The sequence below is a fragment of the Oncorhynchus keta genome, chromosome 9 (genome assembly GCF_023373465.1).
Source record: "Oncorhynchus keta strain PuntledgeMale-10-30-2019 chromosome 9, Oket_V2, whole genome shotgun sequence".
NCBI classification, from domain to species: Eukaryota; Metazoa; Chordata; class Actinopteri; order Salmoniformes; family Salmonidae; genus Oncorhynchus; species Oncorhynchus keta.
Window position 1 is genome coordinate 31,488,655 of NC_068429.1, and position 19,694 is coordinate 31,508,348.

Genomic DNA, 19,694 nt, shown 5'->3' on the forward strand with positions numbered 1-19,694 from the left:
TCCATGCAAGCGCTGAAACAGTGTTACAGCAGATATATGACCTAAAACATTTCATACCCGATGGGCTCATATGAACTTAACAGACCATTTTCACCATTGAGTGCAGGTGCCCAATTAGAAATAAAACCAATTAATTTTAAATCATTTAAGGCAGATGTTTAGATCATTAACTACATGTTTGTCAACATTCATTAGTATTCAGACCCTTTACTTAGTACAAGCTCTGTCAGGTTGGATGGAGAGAGTTGTTGCACAGCTGTTTTCAGGTCTCTCCAGAAATGTTTGATCAGGTTCAAGTCCGGACTCTGACTGGGCCACTCAAGTACATTCAGAGACTTGTCCTGAACCCCTCCTGTGTTGTCTTTGGCTGTGTGATTAGGGTCATTGTCCTGTTGGAAGGTGAAACTTTGCCCCAGTCTGAGGTCCTGAGCGCTCTGGAGCAAGTTTTCATCAAGGATCTCTCTGTACTTTGCTCCGTTCATCGTTCCCTCCATCCTGACTCATCTCTCAGTCCTTGCCGCTGAAATACATCCCCACAGCTTGATACTGCCCCCACCATGCTTCACCATAGGGATGGTGCCATGTTTCCTCCAGACATGACACTTTACATTCAGGCCAAAGAGTTAAATATTGGTTTCATCAGACCAGAGAATCTTGTTTCTCATGGTCTGAGAATCCTTTAGGTTCCTTTTGGCAAACTCCAAGTGGGCTGTCATGTGCCTTTTACTGAGAAGTGGCTTCTGTCTGGCCACTCTACATTAAAGGCCTGATTGGTGGGGTGCTGCAGAGATGGTTGTCCTTCTCGAAGGATCTCCCATCTCCACAGAAGAACTCTGGAGCTCTGTCAGAGTGACCATCGGTTTCTTGGTCACACTCCCTGACCAAGGCCTTTCTCCCCTGATTGTTCAGTTTGGCTGGGCAGCCAGTTCTCAAAAGACTCTTGATGGTTCTAAACTTCTTCCATTTAAGAATGATGGAGGCCACTGTATTCTTGGGGACCTTCACTGCTGCAGAAATGTTTTGGTATCCTTTCATAGATCTATACCTCCACACAATCCTGTCTCGGAGCTATACGGACAATTCCTTCAACCTCATGGCTTGGTTTTTGCTCTGACTTGGACTGTCAAGTATTGGATCTGATATACAGTTGAAGTCGGAGGTTTACATACACCTTAGCCAAATACATTTAAAATCAGTTCTTCACAATTCCTGACATTTAATCCGAGTAAGATTTCCTGTCGTAGGTCCGTTAGGATCACCACTTTATTTTAAGAATGTGCAATGTCAGAATAAAAGTAGAGAGAATTATTTATTTCAGCTTTAATTTCTTTCATCAGATTCCCAGTGGGTAAGAAGTTTTTATACACTCAATCAGCATTTGGTAGCGTTGCCTTTACATTGATTAACTTGGTTCAAATGTTTCAGGTAGCCTTCCACAAGCTTCCCACAATAAGTTGGGTGAATTTTGGCCCATTCCTCCTGAAAGGGCTGGTGTAACTGAGTCAGGTTTTTGGCCTCCTTGCTCGCGCACGTTTTTTCAGTTCTGCCCACACATTTGCTTTGGGATTGAGGCCAGGGCTTTGTGATGGCCACTCCACTACCTTGCCTTTGTTGTCCTTAAGCCATTTTGGCACAACTTTGGAAGTATGCTTGGGGTCAATGTCCATTTGGAAAACCCATTTGCGACCAAGCTTTAACTTCCTGACTGATGTCTTGAGATGTTGCTTCAATATATCCTCATAATTTTCCTTCCTCATGAAGCCATCTATTTTGTGAAGTGCACCAGTCCCTCCTGGAGCAAAGCACCCCCACAACATGATTCTGCCACCCCCGTGCTTCACGGTTGGGATGGTGTTCTTCAGCTTGCAAGCCTCCCCCTTTGTCCTCCAAACATAACGATGGTCATTATGGCCAAACAGTTCTATTTTTGTTTCATCAGACCAGAGGACATTTCTCCAAAAAGTATGATCTTTGTCCTCATGTGTAGTTGCAAACCATAGTCTGGCTTTTTTATAGCGGTTTTGGAGCAGTGGCTTCTTCCTTGCTGAGCGGCCTTTCAGGTTATGTCGATATAGGACTTGTTTTACTGTGGATATATATACTTTTGTACCTGTTTCCTCCAGTATCTTCACAAGGTCCTTTGCTGTTGTTCTGGGATTGATTTGCACTAAGTTCATCTTTAGGAGACAGAACGCGTCTCTTTCCTGAGCGCTATGACATCTGCATGGTCCCATGGTGTTTATAGTTGCGCACTATTGTTTGTACAGATGAACGTGGTACCTTCAGGTGTTTGGAAATTGCTCCCAAGGATGAACTAGACTTGTGGAGGTCTACAATTTTTTTTCTGAGGTCTTGGCTGATTTCTTTTGATTTTCCCATGATGTCAAGCAAAGAGGCACTGAGTTTGAAGGTAGGCCTTGAAATACACCCACCTCCAATTGACACAAATCACCTTGCATACCACTGCTGGCTTGATTCTGAAGCTAAGCAGGGTTGGTCCTGGTCAGTCCCTGGGTGGGAGACCAGATGCTGATGGAAGTGGTGTTGGGGGGCCAGTAGGATGCACTCTTTCCTCTGGTCTAAAAAAATATCCCAATGCCCCAGGGCAGTGATTCTGCCCTGTGTAGGGTGTCGTCTTTCGGATGGGACTTTAAACGGGTGTCCTGACACCCTGAGGTCATTAAAGATCCCAATGCACTTATTGTAAGATTAGGGGTGTTAACCCTGGTGTCCTGGCTAAATTCCAAATCTGGCCCTCAAAAAACCATCACGGTCACCTAATAATCCCCAGTTTGCAATTGACTCATTCATCCCCCTCTGTTCCCCTGTAACTATTCCCCAGGTCATTGCTGTAAATGAGAATGTGTTCTCAGTCAACTTACCTGGTAAAATAATGGATAAATAAAAAATTTAAATGTGCCTATCAGAAACTTCTAAAGCCATGACATACTTTTCTGGAATTTTCCAAGTTCTTTAAAGGCACAGTCAACTTAGTGTATGTAAACTTCTGACCCACTGAAATTGTGATACAGTGAATTATAAGTGAAATAATCTGTATGTAAACAATTGTTGGAAAAATGACTTGTGTCATGCACAAAGTAGATGTCCTATTGACTTTCCTAAAACTATAGTTTGTTAACAAGACATTTGTGGAGTGGTTGAAAAACTAGTTTTAATGTCTCCAACCTACGTGCATGTAAACTTCCGTCTTCAACTGTAGGTGTGCCTTTCCAAATTATGTCCAATCAATTGAATTTATTTCTGGTTTTCATTTTTAAAACATTTGCAAATATTTCTAAAAACCTGTTTTCTCTTTCTCATTATGGGGTATTGTGTGTAGATGTATTATATTTTTATTTTATTTTATTCATTTTAGAATAAGGCTGTAACGTAACAAAATGTGGAAAAAGGGAAGGGGTTTGAATACTTTCCGAATGCACTGCATATTGTAGGCAGTTAATCCGTCCATAGACATGCTCAAACAAGCAGTATGAATGTATACTTTGACAGACAGTAGTAAGGATGTGCTGTATCTCATGTAATGCTGACCTTCAACAGCACGGGGGTGGAAAAGTCAACTTTGCAATTTACGGACAGCACGAATCCCTGAAAACCAAATGAATCATTGTGTGGTACTTAAGAACACACAAAATCCAACAGCTCTAGTTTAAAAACACATTGTTCCTTTCTTCTCATGATCGGAAGTGATTAATTGAAGACTAAAAGCATGCTGCTGCTGGCTGGCTTCATGTGTGATGCTCCCTGCCTTGCCTGTGAAAGTGCACGGCCCAGCTTGCTAGCCTATATTATAATTGCTCTCTGATACTGTGTGTCTAACATTGTTGGAGACCCAATATATAGCAGTGGCTTGAGTCGTACAGCAGCTATGTTATGTCTTCAACCCTGTTCTTATATGTAATGAGGCAAGGGAATCAGAATACTGTAGATCTGAAGATATCACAATAAGAGTCACAAACAATTCCTTTGGTTTATTCATTTTATTAAGATGTTTGATACACACATAAAATATACATTTATCAAAAGACAACATACAAATACATATGGTATAATTTTATTTTGGTCAATGCGCCATAAAAGGAAAGATGGAATTCCCTGTGCCACGAGAACAACGCATTTAAAAAAAAAAATGGAGCAGCCATTTTGTTAAGATGACAGACTCTAGTTAACAATCCTGAGGGGTGACATTCTGTGTAGAGAGACACATTAAACACAGGTGCATCCAAGCTCTGTTATCTAAGGCCTTATTTCTAACACAGCAGCCCCGTACAGATCACTATGAGGAAAATGACTTTGTTGTTGCTTTCATTTCAGAAAAAAAATAGATAACATAAAAAGGTATTCCTGTGAATAAAATTCCTGTGGAGGGAACTGTGTGTGTGGGGGGTGACTTAATGGTTAACTAGGGTTTAGATACAGTACTCGGCCATTTTATTCTTCCTCTCTCTCCAGGGGAGTTTTAATGTATTCAGGTTGTATGTATTCTGTTAGTTACAAAATATGTGACCAATCGATTCGATCTTTTGTAGCAACATTTGAAATTGTGTGTTTTACATTGGATAAAAGCAGAGACTCAAATGTACAAAATTGAAAATCATACACCATGGTTGAGGAACAATGGGAAAGTAATTATTTGCAAGTTGATAAACTATTAACCACACTTTTGAGAAAATGGCTCTTGAATGTTTTGATAACCCTACAGGAGAGCTCTTCTTTGATTACACCTATTTAGCATCATTCACACCCTCTTAAGCCTTAGACCCAGCCATCAATTTAAGGATTCACATGTAAGGCCATGTGCTAAACAGAGTGAGTAAGGTAGTAGCCTAAACTAAAACACTCCAGGTAAAAATAAACTTTATCTACTAGCAATACAAACTGATTGTCATATCCAGCAACCATGCATGAAATGCTGTAGTATGAATCTGCAGGTAGCTAAAGCTAACCAACCAGGTTCAATGTTAGCTAGCTAGCTAACTTTAGGCTATAACTAGCAATGCAAATGGTTTCTGAGATAGGAATAATATTACTGCACAGCTCACACACGCAACGTTTGCCAGCAAGCTAACGTTTACTAGCTGGCTAACAGTACGCTTTAACTTGCAATGAAAACAAATTTCTGACAAAATTTGAAATGTATAATAGCTGAAAATGTAGTTAGACTCTTAACCGTACACATGGATAAACGCTTCATGGCATACTAAAACCCCTTTATTTCCGTTTTGTTTGTACAGCTTGTTTGGCTTGCGTTGTGTCAAGTCACTCCGGCTCACACTGACCATTTGCAGAAAGTAGTGTATCACAACTTTTTTCCACTGATCTTTGTCGATAGTGCTTGCTAAATTCAGGGCAGAAATGCTGTGGAGAGCAGTAGCATATTATGTCATAAAACTACAAAAGTAATCAGCTTGTTTGAGTGACTACCATTGCATGTGATCACAGAAATACTGGATGACATTTTGCTACACCACGTAGACCTTGCTTATTTGGGAGCATCCCATCTTGAGAGCTGCGTTGAGTTGATCACTCAATAACAAAGATTCCCTCTCCTTTCTGGATTGAAATAAAGACACCTTCCGAATAGACACACACTCTCAAATGCACGTACATGGTTTTAAACACACATACACCATCTGTCTATCATTGTGAGTACAGGGAAACATGAGAGTGTGGAAGATTGTTTGGTGCGTGTGCATCTCTGAGCAGAAGTAGTCAGAGCCAGAGGTCGTGCAGGAATCTGCTGGGTTAACGACTGGATTAACTGACGGCTCATCTGATTTACCCTGTGTTCTGTCAGTATTCACAAAGAGCCTAGCTGTCACTGACTGTCTGATACTACAACTCTCCCTCAATCCACTGTTGCTTGCCTGTTTGGAGGTTCAGCTGAAGGGGATGCCACTCATACACTGACTGTCATGTGTTAAAGTTTTTGGCACACAATGGCTGCTGTGCATCAGGTGGGTGCTGCATATCGGTGGTGGATGAGGTTCGTTTCTGTACCCCCAAACAAAAAAATTAAGTGCTGCTGGTCCACAGTATTACAAATGGAATGCATCAGCCTATCACACCAGTACAGAGTATCTCGAATCAGAGAAGATTAGCTTTTGTTATTGTATGGCAGGGGGTTTAGGGTGAGATTAATGTTGAATGGAGTAAGTTAGAGCAACAAAAACTGTTTTACATAACAACAGTAATGTGGGCTCTGGAGTTTGGCTTTAGCAACTTGATGGTTGTTTTAATGATGTTTATAGAAATTAATAACAACACAAATCATACGATTTAAACTGGAATATAGAAAGTATAAATCTATGGCCATCTGGTTACAAATGACTACAAGTTTTTTTTTTAACTGCATTTTGTAATAGGGAATAGTCCAAGTTCTTTGGAACATATGGAGAATAACACAGAAGCTATTGCATTTATAAAATAAGAATATAAGAAACAACACTCCTACAAAATAAACTGCATGGACATTACATATAAAATTAACTCCTCATATTAGACAAATACTCAAGTGGCAATTTATGTTTTCCTCTGAGTGTACACATCTTAGAGTACATTCACACACACACACACACACACACACCTGTATGCACTAACACACACACACACACACACACACTTGCATGCATGCACTCACTCGTGCATATGCACAGAAACACACACACAACACATTATTAGCTACATCATTTGTTTTATCAAAATGTAAAAAACACGTTGGGGCATTAAAAACACAGTGCTGGGTTGAGAAAGCTCACTTGGTTTTAAGATCGCTGCTTTTGGTGATGGTATCAAAACAAATGAATTACAAATGAATTATTAACTGCTTAACAAATATAGATTAGACTCCGTCGCTGTACATTGGCATACTGAACTATAAAATAACTAGTACAATCATTACAATAACATTTTAAATTATATACTGTATACTTATGGTACAGTATTGCTGTTTCTTTAGGAGATACGGCTGAATGGAATGTTTGAAGGGAATGTCTTTATACCCAGCAGGTCATAACCACAAGGCTTTACTTTGTATTGTGAGAGCAATGTAAAATAGGTTAAAAAAAAAGGCAATACAATCAAATTACATTTACATTTGTACACTTACACACAGAACGGGTTTGCACTTACAATTCAATCTGATTTCCATTTTCCTTGGCACTTGACATAAATAATTTCACGCTAAATTACAATAATGCCACAGTTTTTCCTGAGTTCAATCATTTTGATTTTGAATCTTTTTTTCCATCTTTGATAATGTAGCGCAATTTATTTGGTAACAACTTTTGCTTTGGTGTTGACTTTGGTCTGCATTGAGGAAAGTGAAATGTTTATCTAGACATAATACAATTTCAGATAAATATTATATTTTTAACAATTACTATAAAACCAACTCATTTGCTAAGGCTCATGTACACTACATGACCAAAAGTATGTGGACACCTGCTCGTTTAACATCTCATTCCAAATTGATGGGCATTAATATGGAGTTGGTCCCCCCTTTGCTGCTATAACATAATCCACTCTTCTGTGAAGGCTTTTCACTAGATGTTGGAACATTGCTGTGGGGACTTATTTCCATTCAGCCACAAAAGCATTCGTGAGGTCGGACACTGATGTTGGCCGATTTAGGCCTGGCTCGCAGTCGGTGTTCCAATTGATCGTTTCCACTGAGCATTTCCACTGCTCCAGAGTCCTATGGCGGCGAGCTGTACACCACTCAATCCCACGCTTGACATGGTGCATGGTGAGTTTATGCTTGTGTGCGGTTGCTCGGCCATTTCATTAAGCTCCCAACAAACAGTTATTGTGCTGACGTTATTTCCAGAGGCAGTTTGGAACTCTGTAGTGAGTGTTGCAACCGAGGACAGACAATTTTAACGTGCTACGCGTTTCAGCACTCGGCGATCCGGTTCTGTGAGCTTGTGTGGTGTACTACTTCGCGGCTGAGCAGTTGTTGGTCCTTGACATTTTCACTTCACAATAACAGCACTTAGTTGACCAGGGCAGAAATTTGACAAGCTGACTTGTTGGAAAGGTGGCATCCTATGACGGTACCATGTTGAAAGTCACTGAGCTCTTCAGTAAGGCTATTCTACTGCCAATGTTTTCCTATGGAGAATGCATGGCTGTGTGCTCAATTTTATACACCTGAAATGGCCGAATCCACTAATTTGAACGGGTGTCCACATACTTTTGTATACATAGTGCAACTTTTGACTTGCAAGAAATGTTTTGCTATAAATTCTGCTTGTATGTAAGAGATGGCTCTGAGCAAAACAATATGATGTAACTCAAGTGAAATGGAATGAAAGAGAAAATAGTTTTTATTTATCTTACTAGCTCACCAGAAGAAGCCATTGTCAAGCTTATGCTTAACAATCTGATATCTACATAAATTAAGAGGTAGCCTTTTCCCAATCTTTCCTAAATCCCATGAAGACAGATTCCCCTTGTTGTTGGAATGGGATATTCTAGCTTTTTACTGTCTGAAATCTTTCAATCTGACATGGTGTCTTCCAGCCACCCATATACAGTAATACAAATTTTAATTCAAACTACAGTCAACGTCAAAGAATGGATGTCAGTCCAGAATCTATCTCTAAATTGCCTGGAAAAAGGGGCCTTGACATTTCCTATCACAACAATTGTGGATGTTGAGAGCCAAAACAGTTTATCTAATAATGTTTTTAAAGTCAATCTTTTGCCCCCCCCCCCCCCTCCCCCCCTGACTGATTCTTATTGTGCCGCCATCAGAGAGGCACAATTCATTGAAAAGAATGCAGTGAATTTCCTGTTAGTTCTTGGGGATATGCTTTGTTTTTCCTGTTGCTGGGAGCCAGGGCCTTTTTTTTCTCCACCCTCTCTGACTTCCAGTCTGGAACGTTTGCTGGGAGGCCGGAGAGGAGGGTGGAGCCTAGACTAGACTACAGCTGCCCCCCCCGACCTAACCCCCCTCAGGTTGGTGAGAAAGGATGCGTGATGTGGTGTGACTAAAGAGGGGGGGTAATGCTTTCTTAAGCATTGTGAAAGAGCGACCAAATAGCATGGAGCGCCCTCAGTGTGACGGAGAGGGGAGACGGTGGTGGTGATGGTGTCATGCCATGCTGCTTGTTGGCGTGCTCTGAGTGCTGCCAATGCTGGCGTTGGCACTACTGTTCTCAGAGGGGGAGGGGTTGTTGGAGACAGGTTGCCGTTTGCTGGTCAGAGAGCAAGGACATTCTGGAGAGAAAGGACAATTTTTTGATTCATGTTAACCAATTTGTCAAACTCAATTTCAGCTTGCAAACAAACTGCTTCTGGGATAATAAAGACTGATTGACTGGTTGGTTGGTTGTTTGAGGGATAGTGATCATGAGAAAGATCAGAAAAGGAGGAGGAGACAGGTTTACCTCATTGATATGGTTTGCCTACTTTACTATTCCCCCTTCAGGGAAAATAGAACTCTATACGTTTAACTGGGACTGTCATCAACCAGAAACAGTGACTAGCATCTTACTCGAGAGGTTTGCAGTAGTCGACCCTACATCCAGTCCGGTGGGGTATCCTAGATCCCATAAAACAAAATAATACTGTTTTAAATTAAGTTTGAATGAAAAGGGAAATAGACTTCGAAAAACCCTTTTGTATGGTATGTAAATGTAACACCACAAAAGAGATAGGCAGACTCCGACTCACCTGTGCGGATCTTGATGACCCACAGAGCTCCAATGAGCAGAACTCCGATCAGGAAACCTCCAAAGGCAATGCCCAGCACGGCTGACAGACCAAAGTCAATACACGCCACTAGAACACACAGGAGAAACACATGAATTCATGTCTCACATTGAGGTGTTTAGTAAAGTTGTTGGATATCCATGGATATCAGTGGAATCACTGAGAGATTATTCCTCCTATGATTTCCTCATTTCCAGCACACAACCAGTTAACATTACAAGCTCATGAATTTTTCTTTGTCTCAAGCACATTGCACATTGTACAATTGAGGCCAAATCTGTTTGTGGAAACAAATGGTTATCACTGATGTGATGAAGTTTCTCATCTCATCATGTGAATTTAAGTTTGTGGTCACAGTGCTTGGCCCTGGCAGTGCCCCCTGGGCAGCCTGTGTGTGGCATTGTCCCACACAAGCTGTTCCAGCAATTACAGACGTAGGAGCAAACAAAACAACTCTTAAGCCAATGGCTGAGGCAAAATTGCTCTCCCTCGACGGAGCTCTCAAATCAGCTTCGTTGAAAACAGGCTCTGGCCATGTGCTGCTAGCTCTGGCACTGACACTTACACACACACACACACACACACACACACACACACACACACACACACACACACACACACGTGTGCATCCAAGCACGCGAGAATACGTGCACAAATGTACGCACACGAAGACACACACACGCAAGTTCCCCAGCTTCTGCTACTTCCCTAATGGAAATCTCCAACATGGATCCTGAGAATTTGGGAGGAAGCTAATCATCCGTCCTCTGGGCAGGAGCCATCCTGTGTCTTCACAATGACTGAATATATGAATGGACAAAGCCATCAATCACGTGACACCATACATTCCTATGTGAAGACTCAATAGCCAAATTAAGTATAATGAAATGTTCACATAACATGCGCCCATTGAAGTTGACATGTAAAATAGTTAAGGGTTAAGATTATGTTATAGTTAAGGTTAGGGTTAGTGTAAGGGTTAGGAGGGTAGGGACGTCACAAGGATCCCCGATAGCACTGACCCTCCAGAATGTGACCTTGCAGGCTGGCTCAGTGCTGCCCCCTCTCATTGAGTAACTCAAGTTGAATGCCGACTGGGGTACTGCAGGCTGCCATTATCAACTAAATTATCCTTATGTTCTTCTGCGTGCGGACATACATTTGGTGTATTTGCGGACATACATTTGGTGTATTTGAAGCAATTATCGGTTGTCTTGAATTACTATTTTATTTACAAGAAGATTGACCAGATTACCAGTTTTTCATTCACTATAGTGCGGGATCCTGTTTTGTAACAACGCCTGCAGTACCGCGGTCAGCCTTGAACTTCCATGGCTTCAATGACAGTCATTCTCCCCTGTGCTTTACACTAGGCCCAGCACTACACTAGGCTCTCTCCTTTCTTGAAGGACAGGAAAGACAGGATGCAGGAAGGATGAGGGTCTGCATTCTGTTTGTTTGGCTGCACCGCTTGCCATCATCCTGCAAGCCTGTTAATATTGCTATTGATGGTTTCCATGGATTAATCTATAAGAATAATTAAGATAATTCATCCCCTCACCCTATTAAAATCCATCTCTGCTCTGCTGTCACAACATAATGAAATGCTTGTGTACCATAATGAATCTAATGTGGGCTACATCCTTCGATTTTAAATCTCATGAATTAGATTGTAAGTGATTAAAGTAATCTTTATAGGAGGGGAATTATCTACTACCAGCATTACCGACTCAAAGGCCCTGTCCCAGTCCATGTCTAAACAGAAGCATGTTTTAAAGTATTTTTTACATTTGTTTTCCAGAATGGGCCGGAAAGCAAACAGGGACAGGAAGTAGAAGCTGCGTCGCAGGTGGGGTGGAGGGGACGAACAGCTGCAGGCCTGCGCTACAACACTACGACTCCCAAGAGTCCTCTGGGGGACAGCTACCAAACAGGAAGGACAGCCGAGGGGAAGCCATATCCTGGCCAATCAAAACAGGCGAGGCTCCCAGCAGCAGCCAGCAGCAGTCAGCCGGCCTCAACTGAGCTCCAATTCTCTGGCCAGAATTCTGTAGAAGAACTGAGTGGAACTGACTACATGACAGTAGGCGACCAATTCGGAGAGCCCATAGAGTTGGTTGGCTCCAGTTGTTTGGTGTGTGCACTGTGTGGGCAGGCATGGATGAAAGGAGCGCTGAGGTCAATGAGGAGTTGCCTGAAGTTTAACGGGAAAAAACGTTGATCCCTTTCATCCACCATCACAGCAAGTCCCTGAGTCCCTCCACGCACTCACATGACCTTTCCTTGACATAGGGACCATAATGGTTTGGCTGACAAAATAGGGACACAATAACAAAAATGAGCAGTGAGGGCCTGGCAGCATCAGCCTAAAACACCAACATCAACTGATGATCCAACCTGTATCCTCTTCTTCTGTGTGAGGAAATTGCAGGAAAAAATAAGTTGTTGGCCAAATTTGGGGAGCTGTGTGGTAAGCCAAAACATGAACCTGAGGTTTGTCGTCTTTTCTTTTCCTTTTTGCAAAAAAATGATGGGTTTCCCTTCTGGGTTTACAGAGGTTGAGGAATGCGATATTTGTTCCTGACTCATCTGCCCGGAGATTGTCCTCCCCTTTGAAGCGTAACACCTTCCCCCTTTTGTGTTCAGGGCCTCTGTCTCTGACAATAGCGCCAGGCCCGGGGCCCATGTTTGGACAGACGGCCCAGCAGCCAGACCTCGGACACAATGGATCCCCCCCGAGGGTCATTACTGGTTGATTGTGGCCACAAGGTCAGGCTGCAGGCCTTCCTAAGGAGGAGGCCCCACCTCACATCCCCTCCATGACCCGTCTCTCTCTGTATATCCTGACCTCATCATCGGCATGATGACGTGCCCGACGTTGGAGTGGAGCTCGATGGTAGGCAGTACAACCGAGATGGACAGACAAGCCAGCCAGCCTCTGCTGTGGCCAGAATGAAATGGATGATGGAATGTTCCGATAAAGGAATTATTGAGGGTTGAGGAGGACAATGCGTGTCTCTCCTACTGTTGCATTTGACAGCAGTGTTAGTGGTGATTTCATTTGACTGTCTGTCTGTCTGTCTGACTGTTTCTTTTTTTTTTTAAGGAAAAGCGATTGCACAGAATAGGGGAAGGTAGGGTCATCTCAATGACAGAGAAGAGTCGTGTTTTAAAATACACCCAAATATGAATTTATGAATCTTGATTAGGACTAACAATGGGATTATCATGTGTACTGTAAATGTTAGGACAGGGTTGCCAGAAGGACAAACTACAGTACAACAACAGAGCTGGAAGGCTTTAAAACTTTGCAGTTAAAACTGAACTCACTTGGTGGCGCGATGTATGTCTGGGTGACCTCCAAGTTCCTCTTCACTCTTCCTCCATCTCCACATTTCTACAAGACATTACCAAAAGAGAGAGTGATACAAACCGATCATTAAGTGTACTTTGTTGACAAAGAAACTAAAAATTACTAAAGTAAACTCGAAACACCAAAAATGCCTTGATGATGAAGTGAAAGTTCACTGGAGATTTGGCTTGTTGACTAAGATACAGCTTAGAATTAACATAGTTTAGTTAAACATGCTGGCACACACTATTACTTTAAGAATCTACTCTGCTTATGATATTTCAGTCTAACTCTAAAAGTACATGTACTAGAAGCATAGCTACTGTTATGATGTTGAAATAAATGTGTCAGAGAAAAACTTCAGATTTAATGAATAAATGCTCAATGGAAACATCTATTTGGATGTTTCGGCACAAAAGAAAAGATACAAAAATAAATTACAGCAAAATATTGTGTCCTATAAGTCAATAAAGCAATACCCCTCTTTCCCCCCACCACCCATATCTCCTCCACCTACATACCTCGCTGAAGCAGAGTTTGACGGAGCACTCCAGGTCCCAGCTAGTGGAGGCCAGGTCTTGGAGCAGCTCTAAGGAGAAGCTAACCCTGGTACTGTTGGGGCACACGGTGGAGGAGCATACCTCTGGCCTGAAGGGCATGTCCCTCACCACCGGGCAAGAACCCTTGGAGCGCACCGAGCAGTTGATCACCTTGATGGTCAGGACAATCTCCCCCAGTGTCCGCCCTGAGATCTGGAGAGGAGAGGGATGTTTGGAGTCCTGGAAATGTTTGCATACACTACAGTATGGGTGTTGTTTTGTAGTGTAGAGCAGGCCTGGTGGGAGATGTTGGTGGATGTATTTGCTGGTGGATGTATTTGCTTTCATAACTGTATATGGTCATGCTCTATCATGCATGTTGTTATATACTGTACATATATAGTACAATACTATCAAAATTATTATCGAACAAGTTCTCTCTCAAACATGAATACCTGTCTAGTTTTCCATACTATGGAATAGATGTTTGCTCTCTGTGTTCGGAGTCATGCAGTTGTGAAGGTGTGCAGGGCTTAGGGGGTGAGAATGTGGGCACGGCTGAGGAACTGGGAGTGGATTACTAAGAGCGGGAGGGTGCTGGAGTGAAATAAATAAAAGGGCTCTCACCTCTGCATAGATCCTCTTGTCGCTCTGCACCTTGGTGTTGGGGTCCAGAGGGGAGCGGTAGTCTGGAGAGGTGTACAGTTGCATGAGTAGAGGCATCTGAGGCGGGCTGGGGGGCGATGGGGTTGTCTCGGTTGGTGCAGCCTCTGTGACTGAGACAGCAAGACACAAAAATCACCCGACAGTAAAAATCCATTTGTACAGGATAATACAGGATTGGTGCACCATATAGATTAGTTGAACTGATTAGTTAATAAACACCCTAACCCTAAATAATAATAATAATAATAATGTTGGCAAAGCAAGCCAGTCTAGTACAGAGCTAGTCTAGTACAGAGCTAGTCTAGTACAGAGCTAGTCTAGTACAGGAGCTAGTCTAGTACAGAGCTAGTCTAGTACAGAGCTAGTCTATTACAGGAGTCAGTCTACTACAGGAGCCAGTCTACTACAGGAGCAAGTCTACTACAGGAGCAAGTCTACTACAGGAGCCAGTCTAGTACAGAGCTAGTCTAGTACAGGAGCTAGTCTAGTACAGAGCCAGTCTAGTACAGAGTTAGTCTAGTACAGGAGCTAGTCTAGTACAGAGCCAGTCTAGTACAGAGCTAGTCTAGTACAGAGCTAGTCTAGTACAGGGGCTAGTCTACTACAGGAGCAAGTCTACTGCAGGAGCAAGTCTACTACAGGAGCCAGTCTAGTACAGAGCTAGTCTAGTACAGGAGCTAGTCTAGTACAGAGCCAGTCTAGTAAAGAGCTAGTCTAGTACAGGAGCTAGTCTACTACAGGAGCAAGTCTAGTACAGAGCTAGTCTAGTACAGAGCCAGTCTAGTACAGAGCTAGTCTAGTACAGAGCTAGTCTAGTACAGAGCCAGTCTAGTACAGAGCTAGTCTAGTATAGGAGCTAGTCTAGTACAGGAGCTAGTCTAGTACAGAGCTAGTCTAGTACAGGAGCTAGTCTAGTACAGAGCTAGTCTAGTACAGGAGCCAGTCTAGTACAGAGCCAGTCTATTACAGAGCTAGTCTAGTACAAAGCCAGTCTAGTACAGAGCTAGTCTAGTACAGAGCTAGTCTAGTACAGAGCTAGTCTAGTACAGGAGCTAGTCTAGTACAGAGCTAGCTAGTACAGAGCTAGTCTATTACAGGAGCTCTACTACAGGAGCCAGTCTGCTACAGGAGCAAGTCTACTACAGGAGCAAGTCTACTACAGGAGCTAGTCTAGTACAGAGCTAGTCTAGTACAGGAGCTAGTCTAGTACAGAGCTAGTCTAGTACAGAGCTAGTCTAGTACAGAGCCAGTCTAGTACAGAGCCAGTCTATTACAGAGCTAGTCTAGTACAGAGCTAGTCTAGTACAGAGCTAGTCTAGTACAGGGGCTAGTCTACTACAGGAGCAAGTCTACTACAGGAGCAAGTCTACTACAGGAGCCAGTCTAGTACAGAGCTAGTCTAGTACAGAGCCAGTCTAGTACAGAGCTAGTCTAGTACAGAGCTAGTCTAGTACAGGGGCTAGTCTACTACAGGAGCCAGTCTAGTACAGAGCTAGTCTAGTACAGAGCTAGTCTATTACAGGAGTCGGTCTACTACAGGAGCCAGTCTGCTACAGGAGCAAGTCTACTACAGGAGCAAGTCTACTACAGGAGCCAGTCTAGTACAGAGCTAGTCTAGTACAGGAGCTAGTCTAGTACAGAGCCAGTCTAGTACAGAGCTAGTCTAGTACAGGAGCTAGTCTAGTACAGAGCCAGTCTAGTACAGAGCTAGTCTAGTACAGAGCTAGTCTAGTACAGGGGCTAGTCTACTACAGGAGCAAGTCTACTACAGGAGCAAGTCTACTACAGGAGCCAGTCTAGTACAGAGCTAGTCTAGTACAGGAGCTAGTCTAGTACAGAGCCAGTCTAGTACAGAGCTAGTCTAGTACAGAGCTAGTCTAGTACAGGGGCTAGTCTACTACAGGAGCCAGTCTAGTACAGAGCTAGTCTAGTACAGGAGCTAGTCTAGTACAGAGCCAGTCTAGTACAGAGTTAGTCTAGTACAGGGGCTAGTCTACTACAGGAGCAAGTCTACTACAGGAGCAAGTCTACTACAGGAGCAAGTCTACTACAGGAGCTAGTCTAGTACAGAGCCAGTCTAGTACAGAGCCAGTCTAGTACAGAGCTAGTCTAGTACAGGGGCTAGTCTACTACAGGAGCAAGTCTACTACAGGAGGCAGTCTAGTACAGAGCTAGTCTAGTACAGAGCTAGTCTAGTACAGGGGCTAATCTACTACAGGAGCAAGTCTAGTACAGAGCTAGTCTAGTACAGAGCTAGTCTAGTACAGAGCCAGTCTAGTACAGAGCTAGTCTAGTACAGAGCTAGTCTAGTACAGGGGCGAGTCTACTACAGGAGCAAGTCTACTACAGGAGCAAGTCTACTACAGGAGCAAGTCTACTACAGGAGCCAGTCCAGTACTGAGCCAGTCCAGTACTGTTTGGGCAAGTTTACAGACAATTGACAGGAACGGTGTCATAACACAACTCCCTAGTCATTCAACCCTTGCTAGAGGCTAATAGTACTACAGTGGCTTCTGAAAGTATTCACCCCCTTGACATTTTCCCTATTTACAACCTGGAATTAAAATAGATTTTATGGGGGTTTGTATCATCTGATTTACACAGCATGCCTACCACTTTGAAGATGCAAAATATGTTTTATTGTGAAACAAACAAGGAATAAGACAACAAAAAATAACTTGAGCATGCATAACTATTCACCCCCCCCCCCCTTCCCAAAAGTCAATACTTTGCAAAGCCATCTTTTGCAGCAATTACAGCTGCAAGTCTCTTGGAGTATGTCACTGTAAGCTTGGCACATCTAGCCACTGGGATTTTTGCCTATTCTTCAGGGTAAAACTGCTCCAGCTCCTTCAAGTCAAGTTGGATGGGTTCCCCTGGTGTACAGCAATCTTTAAGTCATACCACAGATTTTCAATTGGATTGAGGTCTGGGCTTTTACTAGGCAATTCCAAGACATTTAAATGTTTCCCCTTAAACCACTCGAGTGCACGCTTAGGGTCATTGTCCTGTTGGAAGGTGAACCTCTGTCCCAGTCTCAAATCTCTGAAAGACTGAAACAGGTTTCCATCAAGAATTTCCCTATTGAGCGCCATCCATCATTCCTTCAATTCTGACCAGTTTCCCAGTCCCTGCAGGATGGTGTTCTCGGTGTGATGGGAGGTGTTGGGTTTGCGCCAGACATAGAGTTTTCCTTGGGAGTCTCCCATATGCCTTTTGGCGAGTGTTTGCTTATTTTTTTCTTTAAGCAATGGCTTTTTTTCTGGCCACTCTTCTGTAGAGCCCAGCTCTGTGGAGTGTACGGCTTAAAGTGTTCCCAAGGACAGACACTCAAATATCTGCTGTGGAGCTTTGCAGCTCCTTCAGGGTTATATTTGGTCTCTTTGTTGCCTCTCTGATGAATGCCCTCCTTGCCTGGTCCGTGAGTTTTGGTGGGCGCCCTCTCTTGGCAGGTTTGTTGTGGTGCCATATTCTTTCATTATTTAAAATAATGAATTTAGTGGTGCTCCATGGGATGTTCAAAGTTTCTGATCTTTTTTTGTAACCCAACCCTGATCTGTACTTGTCCACAACTTTGTCCCTGACCTGTTTGGAGAGCTCCCTGGTCTTCATGGTGTCCCTTTCTTGGTGGTGCCCCTTGCTTAGTGGTGTTGCAGACTCTGGGGCCTTTCAGAACAGGTGTACACACTGACATCATGTGACAGATCATGTGACACTTAGATTGCACATAAATTGATTTTATTTAACTAATTATGTGACTTCTGTAGGTAATTGGTTGCACCAGATCTTATTTAGGGGCTTTATAGCAAATGGGGTGAATACTGTACATATGCACGCACCACTTTTCCGTAAATAAATAAAACATGTCTTCAAGTTATTTTCTTAATTTCACTTCACCAATTTGGATGATTTTGTGTTTGTCCATTACATTAAATCAAACTAAAAATCGATTTAAATTACAGGTTGTAATGTAACAAAATAGGAAAAACGCCAAAGTGGATGAATATTTTTGCAAGGCACTGTATGCTCACTGTGTCTCTAGCTGTATCTTACCTGAAGTGTGGTCCTTATTCCCTAGGACCAGTGTGACCATGGTGCCCTCGGTTCGGATCTCAGAGTAGCTGGTGATGGTACTGGCTCTGAAATGGTCCAAGGCCGTCTTCTGTACAGCATCAGCACTGTCTGTGGAGATGGTGATAGTGGGAGGGATCTTATGCATCATGCTGGTGGCAGCAAGCAGGATCACGTTGTTGGACTGAGCGAGAAAGAGAGAGAGGGAAAGAGAGATCAAATGAACCATATATAGTCGAGAGTATTTTTCCATTTCTATGGGACAACTTTGTCAGTCACATAGAATAATTTAAGTTATGCATGCATAACTGGGCATGAAATGAACACCAGAAAAAATGCAGGTAACATATGAGTCATTGGTGATTCAGTTTCAGACATTTGATACTACAATTTAGCCAGCAGTAGATGTTGTCCAGTGCTTACACTGAAGCTGGTGTGCTTTGGGTCATGGATGCTCCACACGGTACCCTGAGGTCCTCTTAGGAACAGACTGATCTGCCTCTCACTGATGACGTGCACAGAGACAAGGCTGGAAGAACAAAATAGTATGTTACTTTACAGTTCAAGAGCACCAACACACATTACAATCACCTATATAATGCCACTATCATGGAATGTGTTGCTAATGTTTTCAGCCAAGAGACTCTTCGGTGTCGTACCGAATGCTGACATCCTCAGGGATGTTGACGATGTACAGTTCTTTCTCAGTGTGGCTGTGGGGAAGCTGGTTCGAGCAGGATTTGAGCAAACGCATGTTTGATTCTAACTTCAGATAGTGCTTGAGCGCATGCCATTCGTTTTCAAGAGTACAGTTGTTGGAGCCAGTTGGAAGGAGTCTTGTTCCTGTAAAATCATTAACATTTATTATTCAGATGTGTTACATTATCTGCCAATATTCCGCCACAGTTTATCTTAACAAACAAAGCAAAAAAAGGACTTGAGAATTGTGTAAGTTTGAGGAACGTTGTATGTATCTGTCTCACCCTCTCTCCCTGTGGAAGCGATGCTCATCGGGTTCTGGATGGTGGTGAAGGACGTCACCCCACCAAACTTCTCGGCGGCCCACCTCACTATATCTTTATTGTCCGTGGGAAAGGCTTTTTTCTGGACGTTCACAATTGTACCCATGATTTGCATATTGGAGTCATTTGCCACCTGGTGAGTAAAGGAAAATACATTCGACATTTAATTTCAAGACTTTGACCATCTATCTATTATTGCATGTCAAGTCATGTTTCTATAGGTTCAAATCAATTGAACCTGTATTGCAATAATGATACCCAGTATCTCTTTGACCCCTGGTCAAACTAAATCATAGAAGAGTATTAAGG

General features: G+C 42.8%; 1 protein-coding gene across 2 annotated transcripts in view; it reads right to left on the reverse strand.

The window, feature by feature from the left end:
- Nucleotides 1-3,983: 3,983 nt before the first annotated feature.
- LOC118387545 (endoglin-like) overlaps nucleotides 3,984-19,694 on the reverse strand; it is a 63,214-nt gene continuing 47,503 nt past the window's right edge. The window contains exons 5-15 of one of the 2 annotated variants that reach the window (XR_008143228.1): nucleotides 19,347-19,518; nucleotides 19,023-19,206; nucleotides 18,787-18,892; nucleotides 18,346-18,547; nucleotides 14,254-14,402; nucleotides 13,609-13,839; nucleotides 13,066-13,132; nucleotides 9,697-9,804; nucleotides 9,518-9,565; nucleotides 6,635-9,240; nucleotides 3,984-6,604 (exon numbers count right to left, since the gene is read on the reverse strand). Coding sequence is in view for 1 of the 2 variants with exons in the window: in XM_035776006.2 (XP_035631899.1) it covers nucleotides 9,116-9,240; nucleotides 9,518-9,565; nucleotides 9,697-9,804; nucleotides 13,066-13,132; nucleotides 13,609-13,839; nucleotides 14,254-14,402; nucleotides 18,346-18,547; nucleotides 18,787-18,892; nucleotides 19,023-19,206; nucleotides 19,347-19,518 (1,392 nt within the window). In the remaining variant the exon portion in view is untranslated. Of the gene's footprint in view, nucleotides 9,241-9,517; nucleotides 9,566-9,696; nucleotides 9,805-13,065; nucleotides 13,133-13,608; nucleotides 13,840-14,253; nucleotides 14,403-18,345; nucleotides 18,548-18,786; nucleotides 18,893-19,022; nucleotides 19,207-19,346; nucleotides 19,519-19,694 lie in introns of both variants that reach the window. The other variant, XM_035776006.2, reaches the window with a different exon arrangement.